Source organism: Hippoglossus stenolepis, chromosome 12 (assembly GCF_022539355.2).
Source record: "Hippoglossus stenolepis isolate QCI-W04-F060 chromosome 12, HSTE1.2, whole genome shotgun sequence".
Classification (NCBI taxonomy): Eukaryota; Metazoa; Chordata; class Actinopteri; order Pleuronectiformes; family Pleuronectidae; genus Hippoglossus; species Hippoglossus stenolepis.
The window spans coordinates 11,835,709-11,858,036 of record NC_061494.1 but is presented as its reverse complement, the minus strand read 5'-3'; the positions used below and the strand labels follow the sequence as shown (position 1 = coordinate 11,858,036).

At 40.7% G+C, this 22,328-nt stretch overlaps 1 protein-coding gene across 1 annotated transcript in view; it reads right to left on the bottom strand.

The window, feature by feature from the left end:
• khdrbs2 (KH domain containing, RNA binding, signal transduction associated 2) overlaps window positions 1-22,328 on the bottom strand; it is a 61,671-nt gene that overhangs the window by 23,265 nt on the left and 16,078 nt on the right. The window contains exons 3-4 of the mRNA XM_035171908.2: window positions 9,340-9,456; window positions 4,724-4,870 (exon numbers count right to left, since the gene is read on the bottom strand). Coding sequence (XP_035027799.1) covers window positions 4,724-4,870; window positions 9,340-9,456 — 264 coding nt within the window. The remainder of the gene's footprint in view (window positions 1-4,723; window positions 4,871-9,339; window positions 9,457-22,328) is intronic.

Genomic DNA, 22,328 nt, shown 5'->3' with positions numbered 1-22,328 from the left:
TCTATAATACACTGTATAAAAAGCAGATTTATGGCACATGGTGATGATGAATGAACTGATTTTTCAATTTTCAAAAGCAAAATAACGTGTGTTGAAATGTAAGGGAGTCGTACCCCCTCCGTCTATTCAGGTGACCTCACTAACCTTCTCAGGTGTAGTGAGCGACGCTCTTTAGAAAGGTGCTCTCACACAGGTCAGGTTGTGTCACGTTAGCTGGATGGGCTTATTAAAGCATGTATTCCCTTTCACCCCTGGCCCAAAGGTCAGCATCAACATGCAATATGCAGGAACTTATGGTTCCACTGCAGAAATGGAAAACCACGCACAATTAATTAGTTTTGAATCTTTACAAATGCAACCCAAACACACACGAATGCCACAGGCCACAGTGAATTGAATTTCCTGTGTCGCCTTTAGCTTTTTTAGCTTCACCTCTTCACACCTATTGCAGACAACGAGAATCAGGAAGACGTCCATTTCCAGACTGCAATTGTTCAGCCTAAGACGGTCTGAGAAATCTTCATATACATGTATGTGATGTCTTGTATAACAGCCCAGTGAAAGATGCTCTCATACCCCCCAAGCACACAGGCCAGCGGACTCAGAGCCACAGAAGCAGCAGCTGCAGAGGAGCTTGAAGCGATTATTGTAAAGTTTTGTTACTGTGTGCATGTACAGTTTTCAGCATGAGTTTCTAATCTCTGTTGCTGAGACAGCCCGGGCTGAATTGTGTCTGAAGAGAGCAGTGGTCCTGAGCCAGCTGGTGTGTGTGTATGTGTGAGAAAGAGAGACAGCCGAGAGACAGGAGAGGATGGGTGCCTTTTATAAAAATAATACATTTCAAAATAAATGTGATTTCAAAACCAGCATTATGCATTTCATCAAAGAACAGTCATATAATTAAGTTTATAGCTGCACATTTAAGTGTGCGCTATCACTTTAAATAAATGGAGAAACAGTGCCGCTATTGGTGTCCAGTTGCATTAAAGCATAAACAAACCACAGCGTGATACTTTTCCCCACAGTTGGAAATTGCATATTTCGATTTATCGCTGTCTATTAGAGATCTAAATCTGCCGCTTTCAAAGTTACCACAACACAAATCGCACCATTGTTACGAGCACCTGCACAGTGCGGATCTGTGCAGATAATGACACACATCTGTACAAAACACACACCGACCTTTGGTGTCGCCGCTCAGGCTTCTTCATTGGGAGCATATGGCTCAAATAACTCACATTAACAGTAAAAACAGGCCGACGTGTGTCAGTTTTAATAACACTCATAATTTGTTTGACTTTATGCAAAAAAAAAAACAATTAATGCCACATATCTTGTTCGGGCATCTGTGTCACCCTGTATCTGCCAAAACGCTCGGTTTGGCCTGCAGATCAAGGCCACTCTCTCTCATCCAGCTGGGAGCAGGATCGCCCGTCCTTCTCCAGTCGCCTGTATATACAGCCGACCACTGATAATTCCTGTTTGAGTTTCCTCCTGTTCTCTGGTGCATTCTGGGACTCTGAACTAACAGGCATTTCTGGAGTCGGATTTTTCACTTCACGGTAGATCTGAGGGCTCCCCGTTAGAAGAAGAGTTTGTTTTCTCAGTGGTTCCAGTGACTGATGAAACAAACTCAACCTGCTGGTGGCCCCTGTGTTCTGTCTCCGCTCCGGACTAAACGAATAACACAATAATAAATACACTCTAATGATCCAATTATGCATCTTAAATTCTAATTGGAAATTACATTAGTCGCACAGCGTGAGATTTATAACAGAGGACTTGTCTACACGCCACATGAGAAACGTTTTCATATCACATGAAAAGACTGTGTATCTTTTTCTCCTGGTTTGTAGATGTGAGCTGTGGGAGCTCAGTGGGAAGCAGGTTTTGTTATATTATAAAGGTAAGACATTTATTTTCAGACATCAGCGGGGTGATGCCACATTAAAAGATTTTTGTTTTTACTTCAGTAGAGGAGATGGAATCAATTTGAGTTATTGTTCAAAGTTAGACGATAAGAAAGAGGAACAGGGAAGAAATGGGTGCTGCGCAAGTCCCCCACTTCAGCTCACATGTGCAGCAATTCATCCCAAGACCTGGGAACTCACTTTGATGTGCAGATTTCCTCTTTAATTACAACCTCGTGAACATATTTCCCTCACTCTGCCTTTTGAAAATATCAGAAATTCATGTCGACAATATTAACAAGCTCTTAAATCCATGTCGCTTACTTACAACTAAATCAATCGCCGTGACCGCCACTGATTGTTGTTTCACATGAAGTGGCTCCTAAAGCACAGTGCAGCGATAAAAAAAGGTAGACAGCAGGAAGCACTTGCTTCTCTCCACCAGAGGCAGGAAACATCTGTTACTAAAGATACTGACAGATGCCTGTTGTGTTACATTATGGGCAGGTTATTTGCAAACCCATTGGATCCCTGAGGCAGTGAGCGAGAGCTAAAGCACAGCATGGGATAGTCTCTATTCACATGTTTTTTATTGACACATAGACTAAGCTGGAGGAGGGATGTTTTCCCCCTTCTCTGACTTACATTGTTCACACTCCACCATGAAAACACAATGTGTGGCAGGGAATGTATAGGGTCTGATTAAGAAACAAGATATAAATAATGTTGTTGAGATGGTTTTTAATTACTTCATAGAAGGAGGTTACGTCTTAGACAGAATGTCTTTGTTTGCCTGTTGGTAAGCTATTACACAGAAACTGCTCAACAGATTACCAGGAAGCTCTGTGGAAGGAAGTGATAAGGTAAGGGAAGAACTCACTACATATGATGCAGATCGGAAGCAGGGGGCAGATTCAGGATATTTTTTTTCACTTTCTTTAACATTGCAAGGTGTTCTTTTGACATTTTCGTTGATTTCTCATAGTACTAGAGAGTGCATACCTCTGCCAAGGCCCAACAGTCCCCTCATGAAACCACATTTAAATTCACTACCCCAAATGTGCCTTATTTTACTTCGTCAAGATCCACGAATCCGTGGGAAATCAGTGAACATTGACTGCCCCATCTCGTTATGATAAAGAAAGCAAAACAAAACACTGGATCTGTCCCCTGATCCAGATCCGCAACACAATTTAAAAGCTTCTGCTCTGACCCACACCACACCCATCCAGTTTGGTGGTAATTTGTCCAGAAGTTTTTGCGTATTCCTGCAAACTATCAGACAAACTAACAGAAAAATAAACTAACTGACAAAAACATAACCTCCTTGGCAGAGGAGGGACTGTTGGACCTTGGTAGAGAAATGTGTTCTACTGCCTTTCTAGTTTTTTATAAGATGTTTCCCCTCAATATTGGCATTATTATTTTTAATAACAAAAAATAGAGTTTTAGTTTATTATTGTTCACTTCCACTCGCCACTTCCGGACGTCTCCAAACATGATAAACTGATGAGTCTCATCATCCACAGGAATGATTTCCAGCCCTTTTGACACTTCAGTGAAATATGACTGAATCTGTGCCTTCCTTGTTGCCCTGCATCATTAGTACCGCTGGCAGATTTTCTAAATAAATACATGAATTAGACTCAAACTTATGCCTGGCTTAAATTGTCTGTGCATATTGAATGTGCGCACCTATTAGAAAAGAAAGGTATTACAGCCAATCGCTGTGTGTCCACTGATCAGACAACATGAGGCTTCAGTTCTATAATGATAACTCAAGACGCTGCAGCTGAAGCGAGAGCTCAGACTCTGACGGCACCTTTACAGTCAAAATAAGGATCAAATGCAGCACATAAAAGCCCCTGCTGATGTGGAAAGAACAAGAGAGCCTGCTGCCACGTATGATTGGTGTGGATCACACAGTGGGAACTGGGACGCTGATTCCTGAGAATATGCACATCCGGTGCGCTTTTACAGCTAAAAGGTAAAAAAGCCTGTTAAAAGATCCAATATGTGCTCTGGATGGATGCAAAGTGGTACAGCAGGGGCCACGACTCCATTTTTCATGCAAATTACTGCACCAACAGGTCATGACTCACAGGTTAATGTCAGTGCCAACACTGTCTCTATCCTTGGTTTTTCACATTACTAATGTCGTAGTAAATCTAAACTAGCTCAGCGCCTGTAAACAGGGAGGGAAATCTGAGAGCTAACAACTGCTTTACTTGTTTTTTGGCAGACAGTGCGAGCTAATTTGTATTTTGATGGGATATTAACTGCAGACGCAGTATCGCCATCCTCCTGGCCCAGTGAGCAGATATGCTTGTAAGAACATCAGCTCGGGATAGGAAGATGCATGAAGTCCATAAAGTAGACTCGAGCAGCACAATTCCTCGATTAGGCTTGTCGTATTTGCAAAGCTTGATTAATATTTACAGCTTTGACTCGGCGAGAGCACACAACATGCACATTAATTATTGCTAAGTTCTCCAGGCTATAAGTTGCTGGAGTCTGGCAACTTGTTCCATACTGCACTTTAATTGCTGAATACATTAGTTTTCATTTGCAAGTAAGGGCAGTAAGTGTAGAGCAGCAGTTGTAATGCGGAGAAAAACTTCACTCCTATATCTTAAGTCCACGTAAACAAACCCTGGATACTCCTCAGAGCACTGGAAACCCAAGATGCTGTTGTCTTTGTGTTAATAAGGCGGGTGGAGGAATGATCACGCCAGCGGTGATGACTGATGTTCATAATGTGACATGGGAATTCAAAATTAGGAGGAATGAACAAGGTAGAGTCATAAACTTACTGGAACTAAGAATTTTTTTATTTCCTCCAAGGCGTGACTCATGCGGGAATAGGCCTCTCCAGGTGGAGCGAAGACTTCAATTAAAACGTGCAGATCATTACTCAGATGGGCGTATTTGGCCTCCCCGCTTTTCCTGAGTTCTTCCTCCTGTGAAAAAAAAAAGAGAGAGGGAAGGAGTTGTAAGAGAATCCAGAATTCATATGAAAAGCATCCATATAGTCTGATGTAATGTTCGCTATTGATCCCTGAAGACAAAGTAAAGCCACTGTTCTGTAATGTGAGACCCTCTGCCAAGGAGGTAATGTTTTCATTTTGTTTGTCTGTCAATTAGCAGTATTCTGCAAAAACTGCAAAACGGATTAGCACAAAACTTGATGGGAGGATACTGCACCAGTCAGGGAAGAAGCCATTCAATTTTCAAGGAATATTTTTTCACTTTCTTTAACATTGTGCGATTGGACGTTTTGTTTTTATTTCTCAGATAATAATTCCTGGATCACGAAAAACTCGAATAAAAATCCATATCTAGAGACTGTTGGACCTTGGCAGAGATATGCACTCTACAGCTATTTGAGAAAAAGTCAGGGATCACGAAACACAGTATAGGATTCACCCCACATGGACCAAGAATGTCTGCACAAAATTCCATTGCAATCCATCCACTCATTGAGTCCGGACCAAAGTGGTAGACTGACTGACTGACGCCCTGCAGCCATGCTGCTGGTTTGATTTATCTCGTCGGATGAAGTAACTCTGCTCCGAAGTTATTTTGTGAGATTGAAGAGGTTTTGATGTGACTGACACACAACTCCATCTTTTTTTCCCTCCTTTCATCACAAGTATAGTATTTGACATGCCGGGCACAACCCTCGCTAATATTTATGATTCAGCTTTAAGACAAAAGAACACTTGAGCAATCGCTACGTTCATCAGCAGGAAGACACATTCCAAAAAAACATTTGCGAATGATGTGAAGACTCACTTGCACAAAGTAATAAGTTAACTTCTACAGAATAATTACAGCTCATCCGACAACTGCAGAAACAAACTCACATGGAAAAATAGACTGTATAAAGAGCTCTGTCTGTCTGGCACTAGGGATGCTGTTGAATGTGTTTCTGATAGAAAATGCATTTTGTGATATGAGATCTTGTGAATTTGTGGAGAATGCTCTGTAGTCATCGCACTAAAACAGCTCCCGGAAATGTTTCAATTGACAGACATCACATTTATCGTCATTTAAGACCATGTGCCAAATGGATGTGGGTTATGAAAGGTTATACAAGGTTATACAAGGTTATGATTATGTAAGAGATTAGGACAGTTTGTTAAAAGGTTATGAAAGGTTATGCCAGGTTATGACGTGATGATATGCTGTGAGAAATTGTAGGAGGGTAAGACTTGTTATGAGAGATTATGCCAGGTTAGTTGGGACAGAGGAAGAGGGAGGAGTTGCTTCTCACATTACTTGTAACTACTATAATAACTTCATCACCCTTAACGGTGCTAAATAAGGGCTGTAATGTAACACGTCTCTTTCACAGCAGACATTTCCACGAAAAGTACAGGTGCACTTAACCCTTAACTGATGCCAACACTCCATTCAGGTGCTCACAGGGACAGTTGACAACAGAACAGGCCATCATTAATGCTGCTACACACATGCTAGTCCAACTGACTGTGGCAATGTCCAGTGTTGCAAACTCCATCCACTGATGCAGACCATGAGATGCAGTTGAAAGCTGGCGATTGGTCCACCACTTTGATCGAGACGGAAATATCTGGAATAATTATTGTTTGGACATTCATGTTACCCAGAGGATGTTTGCTGGTGGTTTTGTGCTGGTGGCTTTTCTCAAAACGTTGGATCAATAGGATTTGGTGCAAACGTTCAAGATGATGATCTATGATCACTTTAAGCATCCTGATTTTCACATGTTTCATTTACTGGATACCTGCCAAGCAAAGCATTGGTGTATTAACGAGCATTTAGCAGCAGTGTTAGCTTGGCTGTAGACTCTTCTTCTTGGAAAATAACCCATCCTTACTATTAGCTTATTAATTCCTTGGCTGAATATCACTTTCCACAATCAAAAAAATGACAGTTTGGGTGAGTAGTATGAGGTTAAAGCAAAGACACTGTGGTAAATAAAGGAAGTCAGAAAAGAGGATAGTCAACTTTTAGTCTTTACCCAGGCCCTGAGGGCTCCAACCTGATGCTCCACACTGGCTTTAAAGGCTTAAAAAGATCTGTCAAATAGCTCAGGGACAGTTTTCACTGTGTTTTCAAAGGAACCAGTCAAATCACAATATCCATTCTCCACTGAACAAGTAATCAGAGGTGATGTCAAACTTGGAGTGGAGACGTTCCCTCTACTTGTACCAGCCACAACTGCAGCTGCTGTTAAGAAGTTGGGCGATGAGCGTCTTGCTAAAGGACACCTTGATCAGACAGTCATGCACTCAGCCAAGCTGGGGATTCAAACGTCTGTTCTTGCATCACAGGGCTGTTCTCTGCCCTCTGGGAAAAGTCAGCTATAATTAAAAATTGCCCGAAAATTTCAGCAGGTTTCACATTCTCTGTCAGAGAGCCTGGGTCATTACGGATCACATCAAAATGTGTCTCTGAGTTGTTTCAATACTTTGTCATTGAAATGAGAGATTGTTTTACAGCGGAAAGAGAGAGACATACATCAGTCACCATGGCTACAGTATGCCCGTGTGTTTAGTCAATCAATATATATGTTTGCAGTGCACTGCAGTAAGGACGATAGGAACTCAGAAATAAAGATTCTCTCCAACCTTGCAGTGCTGGCTTTGACTTGTTCAAAGTCTAGCATCAGAGAGGTGAAATGAGGACTTTGTTTTAGCACCGTGACTCAGCACAGTGTCAAACAGAATAATACCTGCGCTCAAGGTGTAATATTCACCATATGGTCTATCGTGAGTGGGTGGGCTGCTCTGGTACAAACCTGAGATATTCTACCTCCAGCTGCAGGTCTGATGCACCGCTCTGAGAAACAGGATGTCTGGGGTGGCAGAAATCTGTGATGTCAATGTGCTTTCACGTGTAATGGGACTTGAGCTATCTCTGTGCCACACTGCCGTGTGACCGGCCGCTCTGAATGGCAGCCAGCCTCTCATTCACAACATTCAGTCTCGGGGTTGTCGGTCCTTCAGACTAGTTCAGAGTCAGACTGTACACAAAATCAATATCACAGGCTGAAAACACTGAGCCTAATCCAATCGTTACACAGCCACCCTTCGGTGAGAGACAACCGCTAAAGGTCCATTATTTTTCCTCAGTGCTGCACACAGCATGTGTCTCTGTCAGACTGAAACTGACATGCTGTCATCGTGCACGCTGTGCGGTGCAGAATAGCAACCTAAGTACTGCATGCAGGTAGAAATACTGACGTGCTTCTGACAGTTCGGCTCGTATGAACATTATTAAAACCTCTCTATTCTTTCATTTTAAAAACTGAAGACAAATTAATGCAGCACATTAGTAAACTAGATAGTCTTGGTGGCAGTAAGCCAGATTATTAAATTAACTCTTGCTCATGACTAAGGCACATGTGGATGGTAAAGAAGTGCTTCAGTGCTTTCAGCCGATGTCATGATGAAGAATTTCAGCTTTGCAATTAATGGAAATCCATGTAAAAGGTTGTTGTTGTTTTTATCTATTACTATGTCAAACAATTATCATTAAATAATAGTTTCATTAAGTTGACTTTATCTTTTGCATATATACATGCATGTAGGTATGTACATATGCACATATATACGTGTGTGTGTTTTTAATTTTTGCATAATTTAGTTGGTTGTACCTTTTACAATTAAATATTATTGGATGTTGTAAAAGAAAGTACAGACAACATACAAGCTTGCATTCATACTATATATATATGTATGTAGTGTAGGCACGGTTATTTATTTATATATATATATATATATATTGGGGTGAGAGTCTTCTTACAACTGACACCATGTGCCGTGTCAGTTAACATACACAGGTGACAACTAAAACCGCATTGATATGTTTAAAGTGGCTGTAACAGCTTCCGCAGTATTATCCCCTCAACGTGGTTTCTAACGTATTGAAATGCAGCTTCAGTTTCACCAAAGTGGTGACAACACTGCAAGTCTTTTATCATGTCTTGATGTCTGAATAGGAGGGTACAGTAATAATAGCAATGTAACTCTATAACAGCACAATGAGACCCGTTATGAGCATGCATACCATATCCAGCAGGCTGTCTGCGCACATGCTCGGATAGGTTTGGCTCCAGGGGACCACAAGTCAGCAGGATAAATGACTTCCGCAAAGAGATTCAGTACTTTGCATTTATAACTGACTATTACACAATATCCTATTAAACAATACAAGGAAAATGTATTCAAATTGATCTCAAACATATGTTTGTCGACTGAAAGCTATTCATTTTACTCCGGGTGCCATTCATCTCAGTTACCCTCAGATGTTGTTTGTTGGAACACTCCTCTGCGCTTTGGTGGAATTTCAACCGCTCTGTTTCTGTAAACATTTTATATTTGATCTAAATCTTCGACCAGCCAAACAACTATACATCAGCATAAATCAATATCTGCCTTACCTTAGCTTTATCCCTCATGGATCCTTTGCCGAGGATGGACATCTTCACCCCAGTCTCCTCCTGCAATCGCTTCATGGAATTCCCCCGTGGTCCCAGCAGCTTCCCAACAAAATTAAACTGTGACAAAGGATAGAAAGAAGAAAGAGTCCTTATCAATGCTTTCAGCATGCAGTTTGTAAGAGGAGGGAGGACAAATAATGAAAAGGCTGATTTATATGTCCAGGCGAGTATTTTTGAAGCAGCCTTTCTCTTAATGTCTTGGATATAAAAAGAAAGGTTAAACATAAGATATGCTGTGCTGACCATTAGTCATCTAATATCAATATAATCTCACATTCCATTCACCATTCATCATGGGAGAAAGAGCTGTAATGCGGCCTGTAATAAATCAATATAACTGTGTTCTATATGTACGTGCACATTGAAAGAAAATGGGATTCTCATTGGCGGTCTGGCAAAACACATACATCCATCCTTCTGCATGAACTGCGCCCTCACTAGTCATGTCTCTTATCGGCGTTTAGGGTCATGCATGTCCTGCCAAGGAAAAAAGAAAAGAAAAGGGAATATGGGCTCAAACCAATAACATTCCTGAAACTGTTTAAGAGGTCAGTGCGGAGATAAAGTCAGAAATAATGAGTTTCTTCCCAGTGGGAAATTAAATAATACTATCCAAATGACAAACTATCAGATTCAAGCCGCGGGGCTCTGACTATCATTTCCCTCTCACTGTGCACAGGCTAGTGTTCATATTGAGATCAGTAGCTCCAGGTTGTTTCAGGCGCAACGCTGCTGAGATTAGTGCTGATTAATCTGGGAGGTGAAAGTCATAACGCAACTGTAGTCAAATGGAGCCTTTCTCAAGAAACTATGAGCAAGAGATCACCTAGAAGATGAGACAAACAGACTTAGGGCCATAAAGACAAATGCAAAGAACAATGCGATAGTCTCAGCTGGTTTCAGACCGACACTGTTGTCACTTTTCAGCGTCCTTTTGTTTGTCTTTTAGCAAGATAACACAAAACCACTGAAAGGATTTCTATGAAACTTTGTGGAAGGATGTGACATGAGCCGACAAAGAACACATTTAATTTTGGCACAGAGCTGAACAAAGGAGCGGATGGAGGAATTTTTTTTTCACTTTGTACAACATTGCTAAATTGGGCATTTTTGGACATTTTCACAGGGAATAATTAATAAATCTCGATGAAATATTTTTTAGGCATATTAGAAGGGCTTATATCTATGAGTGTGTGAAGTTTGGTGTGGTTTCAGGGAACTGTTGGGCCCTGGTGACGGTATGTACGTGCCATTCTAATTTAAATAGCAAAAGCACTTGTGCCTGTCTGTGTTCCCATGTGCGTGTTGGCCTTAACTGTTCATTTTGGTGCATTACTATCTTGAGGCAGCAGAAAGCTTTTGTGCAATCGACCAACACAAACCAATGGGTGTATTATGTTTAAGGGTGAATATTCAAAACAGAAATGTGCACGTACATAGGCAGGTACACAACACAGACACTCTCTGCTTCTTACACACGCAGGCGGCTTTTAAGGGGAATGAGAGATGGCAAGAGTGGAGATTGGTTAGATGCATGTTATACCCAAAAACTCCTGATTCATTAAGAAACTAAGTACAACCCCTCTGAAGCATAACGATGCTGCAACCTTTTTTTTAGGCCATTAAACTTGCACAATCCTTCAAATAGAGTCCTTAAACTTTTCCGAAAAGAAACAAACCCATAAAGGCCATGCATAAAGAACATCTCACGCAGTTTCAGTGCTTGTTTTATTGTAATAGAGGGTTCGACCTTCAAGTGTTGGATGAGATGATAGGGGACCACCTCCAGTGCTGAACAGGTGGTCACCCATCCACCACAACACACTCTGGCCAACCCTAAAATGATATTAACCTTTCCACAAAACAGCCTCTCCCACTGTGGCTAAGCAGCTAATAACTTCTCTGCCAGCTGTGCATCTGCTGCAACTCAACGCCGACAAACGCACACTCAGCTTATTCCGTGAACATGATTAAAATCAGGAGTGAATGTTCAATCTTAGGTGAGGGCGGCGCCAAGGGCACCAAGATGACACCGTCCACAAAAAAACAAAAACAACGACGCTTCCCAACTGTCCTCTCTCTGTCCTCTGATCTGAGCGATTAAGGCACCTTTTGTGGACACCTTCCGTCACGTTGCGTGCGTTGACAGGACTATCCTATAGCCGGCAGCAGGGAGCTTCGGAGCAGATGGTGGCTGCAGCTACGTCGAGAACACACCCGGTGGGCGGTAGAAGAAGAGTGGCCTGTTTTCATTTAGCTAATGAATGTCTGGAGCCACTCTACTGCTCCATGGCGAGCAATTTGGGCTCCGGAAAGGGGCACGATTCGATGTTAAATGAGGTTTGAAATGATGTTATGTGCCCCCCGTAGCCTCAACACTGATAAGTATGCAGATATTAGAAGGAGGGGTGTTGTGAATGCAACAATTATGCACAACACATTTAAGACGCTGAACAAATATTCTGTGCGTGAACTGATCCTCTTATTTTTTATTCCACAACGTGTGAAGGACAAACAATTAATCAAGAGCTTTTGTGCAGATTAAAATCTAAAATATTCATCTGCATATTAATTGTTAAACACCAGTTTATGAAGACCTCACAACAGATACGTATGCTTGAGGCCTTTGAGCATAGGGGTCGCCTGGTCTAGGCATTCAGTGCTTTATTGTCCCCAACAGTTCTCCATTTTGAGAGGTTAGTCACTACGTAGCTGAAGGTCAGTGAGTGTCGTAATTTCTAATCTTCAGCAAATCAAGTGATGTATTTAATTTTTTAATTTATTTCATTAGAATGGAGATGAGACCAAGCAATGTATTTGGGAATGCTCACTTCTTATTGGCCGACAGGTCTCTGTCAATTCTTCATTTGATGGATTTACTGTATCAAACACTAGCAATCAGTCAGTGAGAGGTACAATGGATACATGAAGATTTGTTATCACTCGTAAAAAGTTTGAAGTTTCAGTTTTTCGTCTCCAGGTGATAATATTTTCTCATGTTTTACTACATGTACAACTGAGGTGGGAATTCTCTTTATATGTTCAAGTTCACTTCGAGTTGTTTTCAACTCTCATTCGTAAAGTTGTCATTGTATTAGTGGTTTGTAGGATTTTCCATCATGTTGGCTTAGTAAAAACGGTGGTGTAGGTATATGATATTATGCTCATTTTGGGTATGAAGACACTTTCTTCCATCTCAGACGTTGACCCACACACATAAGAAGAAAATGCATGAAAACCGACCTGAAGAGCCTGATTCTTCAAAGGGATATGTAAGAATGTTTTTGAAGGATTTTTCGAGGCACTTTCACCAATTTGACAACACAAATTCAACATCCTGAAGCAGTAAACAAATACAGAAATTTCCAGGAAATACAGAAAAGAAGCAAAAAGCTTTTCCTTTATATCCTTCCTTTGAAACTTTTCTGTTTTGTTTGGAACAACAGCATTTTTATATATTTTTGCAGCATGTTTCATTGTGTTGCAAATGTGCTGTCAAACTGGTGAATGTGCTCCTCAATCTTTTTTTGATTTGTCTATTTGTATGTATTTGCTTTTCCATTTTCTTGTAAGGGAAAATCCATTCCTCCATGCATCAAAGTCTGTTTACGGGTCTTGGGGAGTAGCGTAGTCCTGCATATATGAATAACAGGTTGTATAAAAGCCTTTGGTGGCTTCACAGGGAGCGGTGTGTTATCTGATAAATGGCCTCCAGTGATGTCACTTGAGTCAATGCTGGTTGGATCAACATCAAGAATCTTGTGGTGTGGGTTTAGAGAAAAGCGAGTTAACCAGACCTCTGCTGGCTGCTCATTTCTGCGAGCAGCTAACTAACATCTCAATCCCTGACTGGACTGTAAGTGTTTTGCGATGCATTGTGGGTAATGTAGGACTGACCTAAGTTTCCTCTGTCGTGGAACGTGACGGTTCTTGTTGGGAGCATGCGGAGGTGGTGGTCACTTCCATTTACAAGACAAGATCTCTCGTGTGTCCCTTTTAGATGCAAATAATCATGTATATCTTTACAAAGGTTGTTTTAAAATGGGGGGGAGCAACTCACTCACCATGCCTGAATTAAAAGGAGGAAAAATCGAGAATTTATTTATTTCAAATGTATTTATTATCTATTTTAAACACTGACATTCATCACAAGTAATTAGGACCTGAACAGTACTGACGTTTACTTTGTGTTTAATTGATTCGCTCCAGAGTTTATGAGACACGTCTTTAAACACATTGAAAATGTGACGACGGAACACACACACACACACACACACACACACACACACACACACACACACACACACACACACACACACAACATTGATTATTGTGAAGGGCCTACCTCAATACTTTTAGAAGGCATCAAGTTAGATGTTTCCTTGCACAGTTTACAGCTTTCATTCTCTAAGAATTTCTTTCATATCCCGGCAAAATTATTGTACACTGAAATATCCTTAACTAGATCGATGTTCGAACAAATCAAATGGAATCGAACCCAGCCCTAGTGAAGAAATGACCAATGCATATGTGTACTGTCAAGAAAAGGTATAATAGGTGTATTACTGCAGTGCCTAAAGGCATAGTGAAACATTTTGAGTGCACCTAAATTATGTGCTGGAGCACCTTAATGAAAAAGTTAGGCACACCAGTACAACCAATCTTAAGAGTTAATCTAGAGCCCTGATACAAAACATTTTGAATTACTTTTTAATTAATCATATCAGTTATTTTTTATACAGAAACTTTTCAATACAGAGGTAAATTCTTTACCCTAAAAAAATCATTTAATAAAACCTTCAGAACCCGCCGTTGGCTGAGTGACACATCAAAGACCTTGATTGACAGCCAGTGTGAAGGAGAGCAAAAAAAAAAGAAGAGAGAAACGTGGGTAAGAATGGATGATAACATGGGTTTTGCATGAATAAGAATACAGGTGTTGAGATTCTGGCCTGGCCTGCCCTGCGCTGCACTGTGCCTTAGGCAGAGAAAGTTTGGAAACCCCCGGGCCCAGACCACATTCGCGATCAAATCTCAATGCATCCTCCATGTGTCTTCGCTGCATTCACATTTGGAGATCTGTCCTCTTCTGACCATCCAAGATGCATGTTTATGCCAGGTATTAACAACAACAGTGACTCGCTATCAGAAAGCAATGGCTGTGCTCGAGGATTAACATATTAGCTTCACTTAAAGCAAAGAAGTGATAGAAGTAGAAGTGCATGTGGCTTTCCACTGCCAGAGACAGCTCTTCAGTAGATGAACTAAGTTTGATGCTAGACTCGCACTGATTGGGACATAAACAGTCCTTAGACGAGACAAGGGCAAAAAAACTCACGTAAATAAAAACTGAGGCAAACTCGGAATGATTCTCTATGTTTCTACCTCTCAGTATGTAAAATGTGCACGGTGGCCGACCTTTAAGGGAGTGCACTGAGGCCAGTCGAGATTTGCACATGTCCTGAGGCACTTACTGCCGGGTTAGCGAGCTGTGCTATTGGGAAAGTCCAGGTCCTGTCTGATAGGAGGATTAAAGCCTCAGGTAGAGGTTTATACTTTGATGACAACTAGGGATGACTGGGCTGAGAGTCTGTCAGAGGAGTGTGTCCTATGGACTCGGCAGACGTTAAAGAAAGCGGATGAGTGGTTGTTTGGTTCTTGTCTGACAAGCGGTGGAGATTTGCCGAGCTTTTCAGAAAGGAAACCAAATCAACTGAGAGTTTAAAGAGAGGCTGTGTGTCAGTGTAAATCACTGCTATCTAATATTAAGGTATGAATTTAAAAATGTAAAAAAAAAAATCAAGAAAACATCAGATATATGCAAGCAGTAATTTCTGGATTGGGACGCACCATATATGTGTTAAAATATTCAGAGAGGAGCATAATGAAACAAGATAATATCCAAAACATAAAATGTGAGTCAATTTGCATTTGGTGACTAAATGACCTAGATCTTTGTGTCTTTATCATGACAAACAGGAACAGGATGTGCTAACAGAGATGACACAATACACGTTAATATGTAAACATGTCAACATGTCGCCCAGATGGCCCACACACACTCACATACACACACACACGTGTTTGTAGGTCTGGCTTAGTGAGGACACTGGTTAGCATAATGCCCTCCCTAGCCCCTTACCCTAACCCTAACCCTCAAAACTAAATGCCTAACCCTGAAGCCCAATTCATGTGTCTGCCTCGAAGCTACGCCCTAGCCTATATGTAGATGTGTACCCTAAGCAAAGCCTGTACCCTGAAGTGCACCTTGCCAAAAGTGTAATGCCGCACCAAGGTGACGCTGACCACAAGAGCTGTGATTGGTCCGCTTGGTAGTATCGCATCTCCGGCAGACTCAGCGCCATATTTAAATCGAGTTGAAACAGTAATTGCTCTTCAACATCTATCAGCTCCAATTCCAACATGATCCGATTAGTAAACTGTAGAACACTCAACACCAGAAACTCAACCGGCGGTGTAATTGCAATGCGACTCACACACACCTTCGCACAACTATGACTGCTCTGCCCCGTGTGTAGGCTACGTACCTACGGGGTAGCTCCGACGCAGAAGCACGAATCAGCCTTAATCCTTACCCAACCCTAACCTAAACCTAATTTTATCCCTAACCCTAAAACCAAGTCTTTACCCTGAAACAGCCCATTAAAAGTAGGTCAGAAAGTGAGGGCCGGACAAAATGTCCTCACTTTCCCAAAATGTCTGTAGGTCGTAGGTTTAAATGGGCCTAACAAAGATATCTTTACAAACACACACACACACACTAACCAAACTCTAACAAGTGACTTGCAAACCTCGACAGGCTGTGTTTACTGTCTGAGCAGCAGCTTTATAACTCTCCTGTCAGAGCAGAGGAAAATCAATCCATACAATCTGAGCTCTCTTCTTGTGAGTCTCTAACAATCGATGGCCTTTAAATGACAAGTGATGAATACGTGTTGTTTTTTTTAGCATTGAATCTCTTCGGTTTTTTGCAAATCCTATTAGAAAATGTAACAAAAAGAGGCTTTTACATTGTCTCAAACCTTCACAATATAGCCATTCTATAATGAGCACATATTCAATACATATCTTCAAGCTATACTGTTTTGGTAGTTATGCACAGATAGTAATTACATCCATTTTTATTGTAAAACACTGACATGAGCAATGTGGCTGACATACAGTAATTCATTTTGTGTTTATAATTCATGGAAAGTCTATTATTTAAAATTGTAAAGAGTAACACATCTAATACTGCACAAGGGGCATATCCAGGGTTTAAGTTAAGGTTAAACTTACCTTAACTCGTATTTAACCACTATATAAGCCTGCATTCATTTTTATGGCATAAACTCAAATAACATCTTCTTAAGATCAGTAATTTAAAGTCACTGGGGCCCATTTTCACAGCTTCTCACACTGCGCTTCAGAAATTGTGTTTCACTTTGTAAGTGTTCCACCAGGAAATGTGTGTTGCTCGACCCACAATAATCTCCAGCCTCGTTAAGCGATTATTGCACTGTGTTGTTTTGACAAAGAACTAACCAAAGTTAAGGAAAAGTGTTTTTTTTAAAACTTCTTGTCGCTCTTTCACTTACAATTTGCTTTTCTCCAGCAGAAATGAGTTGCTCTCTTTTATGCTCTTAAACTCACGACAATAGTGTCAATCAACAGCGCACCGAACAATCTATTGAATCTATGCTGTGTGTTGACATTTGACTTGATTTTGTCCCATTAGAGCGACTCAATGTACTGAAAACTCTGTTTGAATCTCACGCAGAGCTACGACGCCGTGTATTCTGGAGGGTTATTGTTTTTTTTTATCACAGAGAGGTATTTTATCTTTATTATATCTCCTGAGCAGCATTGTGGCAGACAGAGCCATCACACAAACACTGACTTAGTGGGATCCCAAAGTACAGCTACGATGCTATCACACAAGTGCTTCATTTTAATTCACACTCTGCGCTCCCTCCACTGTATTCGCCACTTATCTAAGCAAAACACCTTTCCACATGAGAGGCTTTTCTTTGGGCCTCTGACATCTCTGGACAGACAAAAATGGAATTTCTCCACGGGCAGAGCACAGCTGTTGCACTACTTAAAGGTTACAATAACCCAAGACTGATAAGCTCCAACATTCTGGCACCCCACAAGGACAAAATACAATGTAATGTGTTGTGGTCTGTGGATGTACCTGCAGAATAGATATTCAGGCAAATACCCGACAGAGGTAAAATAGCTTCTTTTTTTTAAAGTGACAGGTGCAGAAATATACATATTTAGTTATTTCATTTTTTAAAAACCAAATTCAATTTCTAATTAAAACAGCAGAAATCCTATTTTTTTATGCAGAATTGACCCAGAACTGGACTCCAACTCGTAGATGGTATCGGCCATTGAAAAATCCATTTCATGCCCCAAGGTTATGAGATGCTAATCAAGCTGTCTCATTAAGGAGCAGAGGATAAATTCTAGTTAAGCGGTAATGAAAATGGCCATTCTGATTATCTCAACATCATATTTTTTCGCTTTAGTAAATAGTGATCTCCGTGTATGCGCTGCGAGAGTGTCATTTGTTTACGCGTCAAAACAGGACATGTACAGATGTACCTCTTCTTCTCCCGTTGACCGAGATCGACCCACGTTCTCAAGGTTTCATTTCTCTTTCAGGGGAGATTAAAGACAGAAAGTGATGGTGAGGTCACCAGAGGAACACTTCAGGGCCGGATTCCTTTATCTTGACAGGCTGCAAAATGACAACAAATCCGAAGTGGATTTTACAGGAAGTAGTGCACAAAACACACAAGTGCCCCCCTGTGAATGATGCATAGAGCCGGGGGCCAGTCGGAAACAAGATGCATCATCCTTCCAGGTTTTATTCAAATAGGTCTGTGGTGCAGCAGCTGCACATTTACAAAGACAAATTCATGTGTCTTGCACATTTTTCTGTCCAGTTTCATATAAATTAAGCAGTTAGGCTTCTTTTAAGTATACATACATAAGTACAGTGGTGGAAAGAAAGTAACTTTCTAAGTTTTCGATATAAGTACAATTCTTACATAAAGGAATTTAAGGTTGTAGCCTATGAATCATGCTTCCTGCATGAATGTAAATATCAGGCTTGAATAATAATACAATAATAAGAACCATACATAATTGTTTGATTAATGCAGTTATACTCATACTTTTTTATATTTTGCTTTTAAACATTTAATGGATATTTTCTCTTTAATGCCCAGTTTAATTCCATAACCATGAGTGTCTGGAAAGCTTATTTATCTCTGCACTTTATATTCTAATTCGTTTCCCTTATATTTCTGAATTAATGCATCGTTAATGCTAAAATTCATGTGTGGGTAAATCCAGGACATCAAAGAAGGCACTGGCCATCAACCACCACTATCACACACACACACAACCAGTATCCAGCCATGACCAACAACCATCAACCAGCAGTGCAGGTTTACACGATACAGCTCTACAGTGTTAAATACTCTGTTATTGTATAGAGCCGGATCTATTATTCATAACATTGCCAATGAAAATAAATGCCTATGATTAAAAGATAAAGATATTATTGCACTTCTTAACATTTGTATGTAGGGTGGAGGGCACCACAAAGCAACTATACTTAGAGCGACCAAATGTCCGGCAGGGGCCCTGTCTAATGGGATCTGAACAATGACAGAGCCTATGAATGTGCCTGAAACTATATGATCCAATAACAGGACTAAACAGGCCCAGCAGACATTTATCTTGTCGTAGCAGAAGCACTGAGGTGTGTTGGTTCAGCCGCCATGCACAATACCACAGCTCTGTCATCAGTGTCATTTAAAACACTTTAGTATGTGTAAATGTACCGTAAAGAGTGATTGATCGACAGTTAGGTGACATTAGTCCTCCGTGTGTCATATCATGGAATCCACAGCCATGCGGAGCGGTTCTCCCACGTATTCACGTAATTACTTAGCATTTAATTACAGGTGTAAGCTCGACTGAGCACTGTCACACTGCAGAAACGTGAGGGGGCAGATGCGTGATACTTTATCCTGTGCTCCACCACCAGTGACACTAAGTAAGGCTGGACGTTATTGAAGAGTCGACTCGACACCGGTGGAAAACGGCTGTGACACAAAGTGGGGTTGTAAAGTGAAGAGAGGTCAAATTGATTAGTTTGTGCCTCTCTGCGGGGCCAGATGTTGTCGGAGTAAAAAAATCAAATATATTGATCGGTGAAAACAGGCAGGGATTCATATCTGTGTAGCCACATTGTACAAACATTTTTCACTGCAGTTGGTGCGATATTAATGTTACAATTAATCAGGTGTTCTCTCATCTGTCGTGCAGGTGTTGCAAATAGTTATGGCAAGTGTTATAATGTAAATATATATATTCTTAAACAGCATTATAAAAAATATCACGATAAATAAATACGTTTTTTATATAATTTTCTTTATTTGCTTTCATGCTTTCCGCCATGGGGTTTGCTTACAATCTCTAACCAACAAAAATATATCATAATACCATAATATCATGATGTCATTTTAGAATATAGAACAATGAATGTCCCTTGTATGTTTGAAGGTCTTCTGCACAATTTAAGTTACCAACTACCAGTTGATAAAACTATGTATACTTGTTACACATTGATGAAAATGTAAATCTGTGTCTTATGTATTGTCTTTGTAAATACTAGATCATTTTTGTCCAACACACAACATGTCTAGTTCAGTCTTGAAAACCTTTTGGTATGAAAGTCTGTTACTTTGTGTGGTACTGTGTGCGGCGATCTTTCCGATCTCCGCGTGACGTTTTTGTTGTTCTCATCCTCATTGCAGGGCGTGCTGTTGAGCTAATAGCCTCTTCATGTAGCTAATCACCATTAACTGAAAGTGCAGTGTTACCAAGATGTTTAAGATAGTGACACTGCAGTCTTGCAGGGTGCTGACTGTGCATTTAGGTCACAGAAGCTGTTGTTGGACAACTGCTCCTTCCAGACTGCACTGCTCTGCTGACTTGGCAGAGCTGGAACTATTGTGCTCATTACACAGAACCAGGACATTCAGCCCGTGTACTGAACCTGTTTATAACCATAAGTATGTGTTGCTTTACGATACATTTTCTCAGACCTCATTCATCAATCTCAGTGGTTCTCAGGGTTAAGCTTCACTGGTTTTCATCTAATCAGGAGAATCACACCCCGGACACCAAATGCAATTATAAGATTAATGTATAAATACTAAACGGTATATAGATGTCCTCAGGCCTCGACTCCTTTCAGCCTGTGACGTTTTGGGCAGACTGGACAATGTTACAACTTCATGTTTCATGGCAAAATTCTAAAATGTTCTGTGCTGCTACAGAAAAGCAATTCAACGGATATTAAAAAGCTTTGCAATTTAGTACCAGAAAGGACTTTAGATTGCATTGACCTCATTGACTCCACCCGAGTCTGTTTAAGTACAATGTCTGTACAAAATACATAGGTAAAAAGCACTAAAAACTATAAATTTAATTCAAAATGGCCCACGTCTTGTGTGGGTAAGGGTGAGGTATAGGGTATTTTTGTGGATCAAAATATTATACACGTCTTCCTGATATCAAATATCAAGTTTCTGATGCAATGTTTCAAGAACCCCTAGAAAAAATGTGAAAAGTGATATTAAATTAGAATCCTTACTTATTTGAACATGTTTGCAAAGTTTCTTCAAGGTCTCAAAAAAGGTTCATGAAATGAAAATGAATGCACAAAATCTAAACTGTCTGACCTCCTGTACAAAATTCTAAAAACGTGTTCGAGAATGATGAGAATAATGATTCCAATTAATTTCATGAAAATTTCAACAACTTTATCCTGAAATCACCCTGAGTTAAGTGGTGGCTCGGCGCCCGCTGGCCACACGTGAGCTCAATCACCAAAGAACAACGGATCTGAAGTAGGTGCCAATTCATAATTATTTTTGAACACTTATTAAAAATATTTCTGCAGCCAAACAATAATGATCTCTACAAAATGAGTAGGTTACTTTGTGTTCGAGATCCAAATATCCCCATTCAATTATTCTGTTTTTGACATTACAGCACATATAATGTACATATATATATTCTTCTGGATATAATGAGAAAATGAAGTGTTCCCATTTCAGAGGTACTTCAATGAAAATTGCTGTAATGGATGGACAGCAAATTCCCCTGAATGAAAGTCATTGTGAATCGTCTGTTCACAAGAAACGGACTCCATTGGCATTTTTTATAGATCTGAAATCAATTTAATAGAGTGAGGACTTCCTGGACACTGTTTAATTACTTTCTCAACACTTTTCCTAAGGAGGAAACAGCAAATTGATTTCTGTGGAGTGTCCAGAGGGGCTCACTGGACAAAAGTACACCGGCTGTGCTCCTGAGGCACAGCTACAGTAACAGTATTGCTGCACAGAATCAGCAAGCATCTGAAACTAGAAGGCCACTTTGAAAACGCAGACCACCGCCAAGGCCAGTGTCCAACAACTTCAATAAAAGAGAAGAAAAAATCAAATTCATGAGGAAAATCAGCAACAAACATCCCGTGACTGTTAGGTGTTTCTGTGTTGAGGCAGCTGCATCAGCTGTGCAGTACGGTTCCAAGAAATAGCTGTGAAATGTCGGGGCAGAGCTCGTGACCAGACCAGACGTGAAACATTTCAAATCGGCACTTGGATACAAAATGTGTCTGAGAGTGTGTGGAAGCAGAGAGTGGAGCCACTAGAGGAGCAGAGTGATGAAGACGAGAGGAGCAGAGCGATGATGACAATAGCTAGATTGTTGCACACAGACAGTGAAGTACACACCAAGTGTTGGCCTAAAGTAGAAGGTGCAAGTTTTATATGATGGGAGGCACTGGCCAGGTCCCACCAAAACCAATGATCAGATTTGAGTTTGCTTCCCCC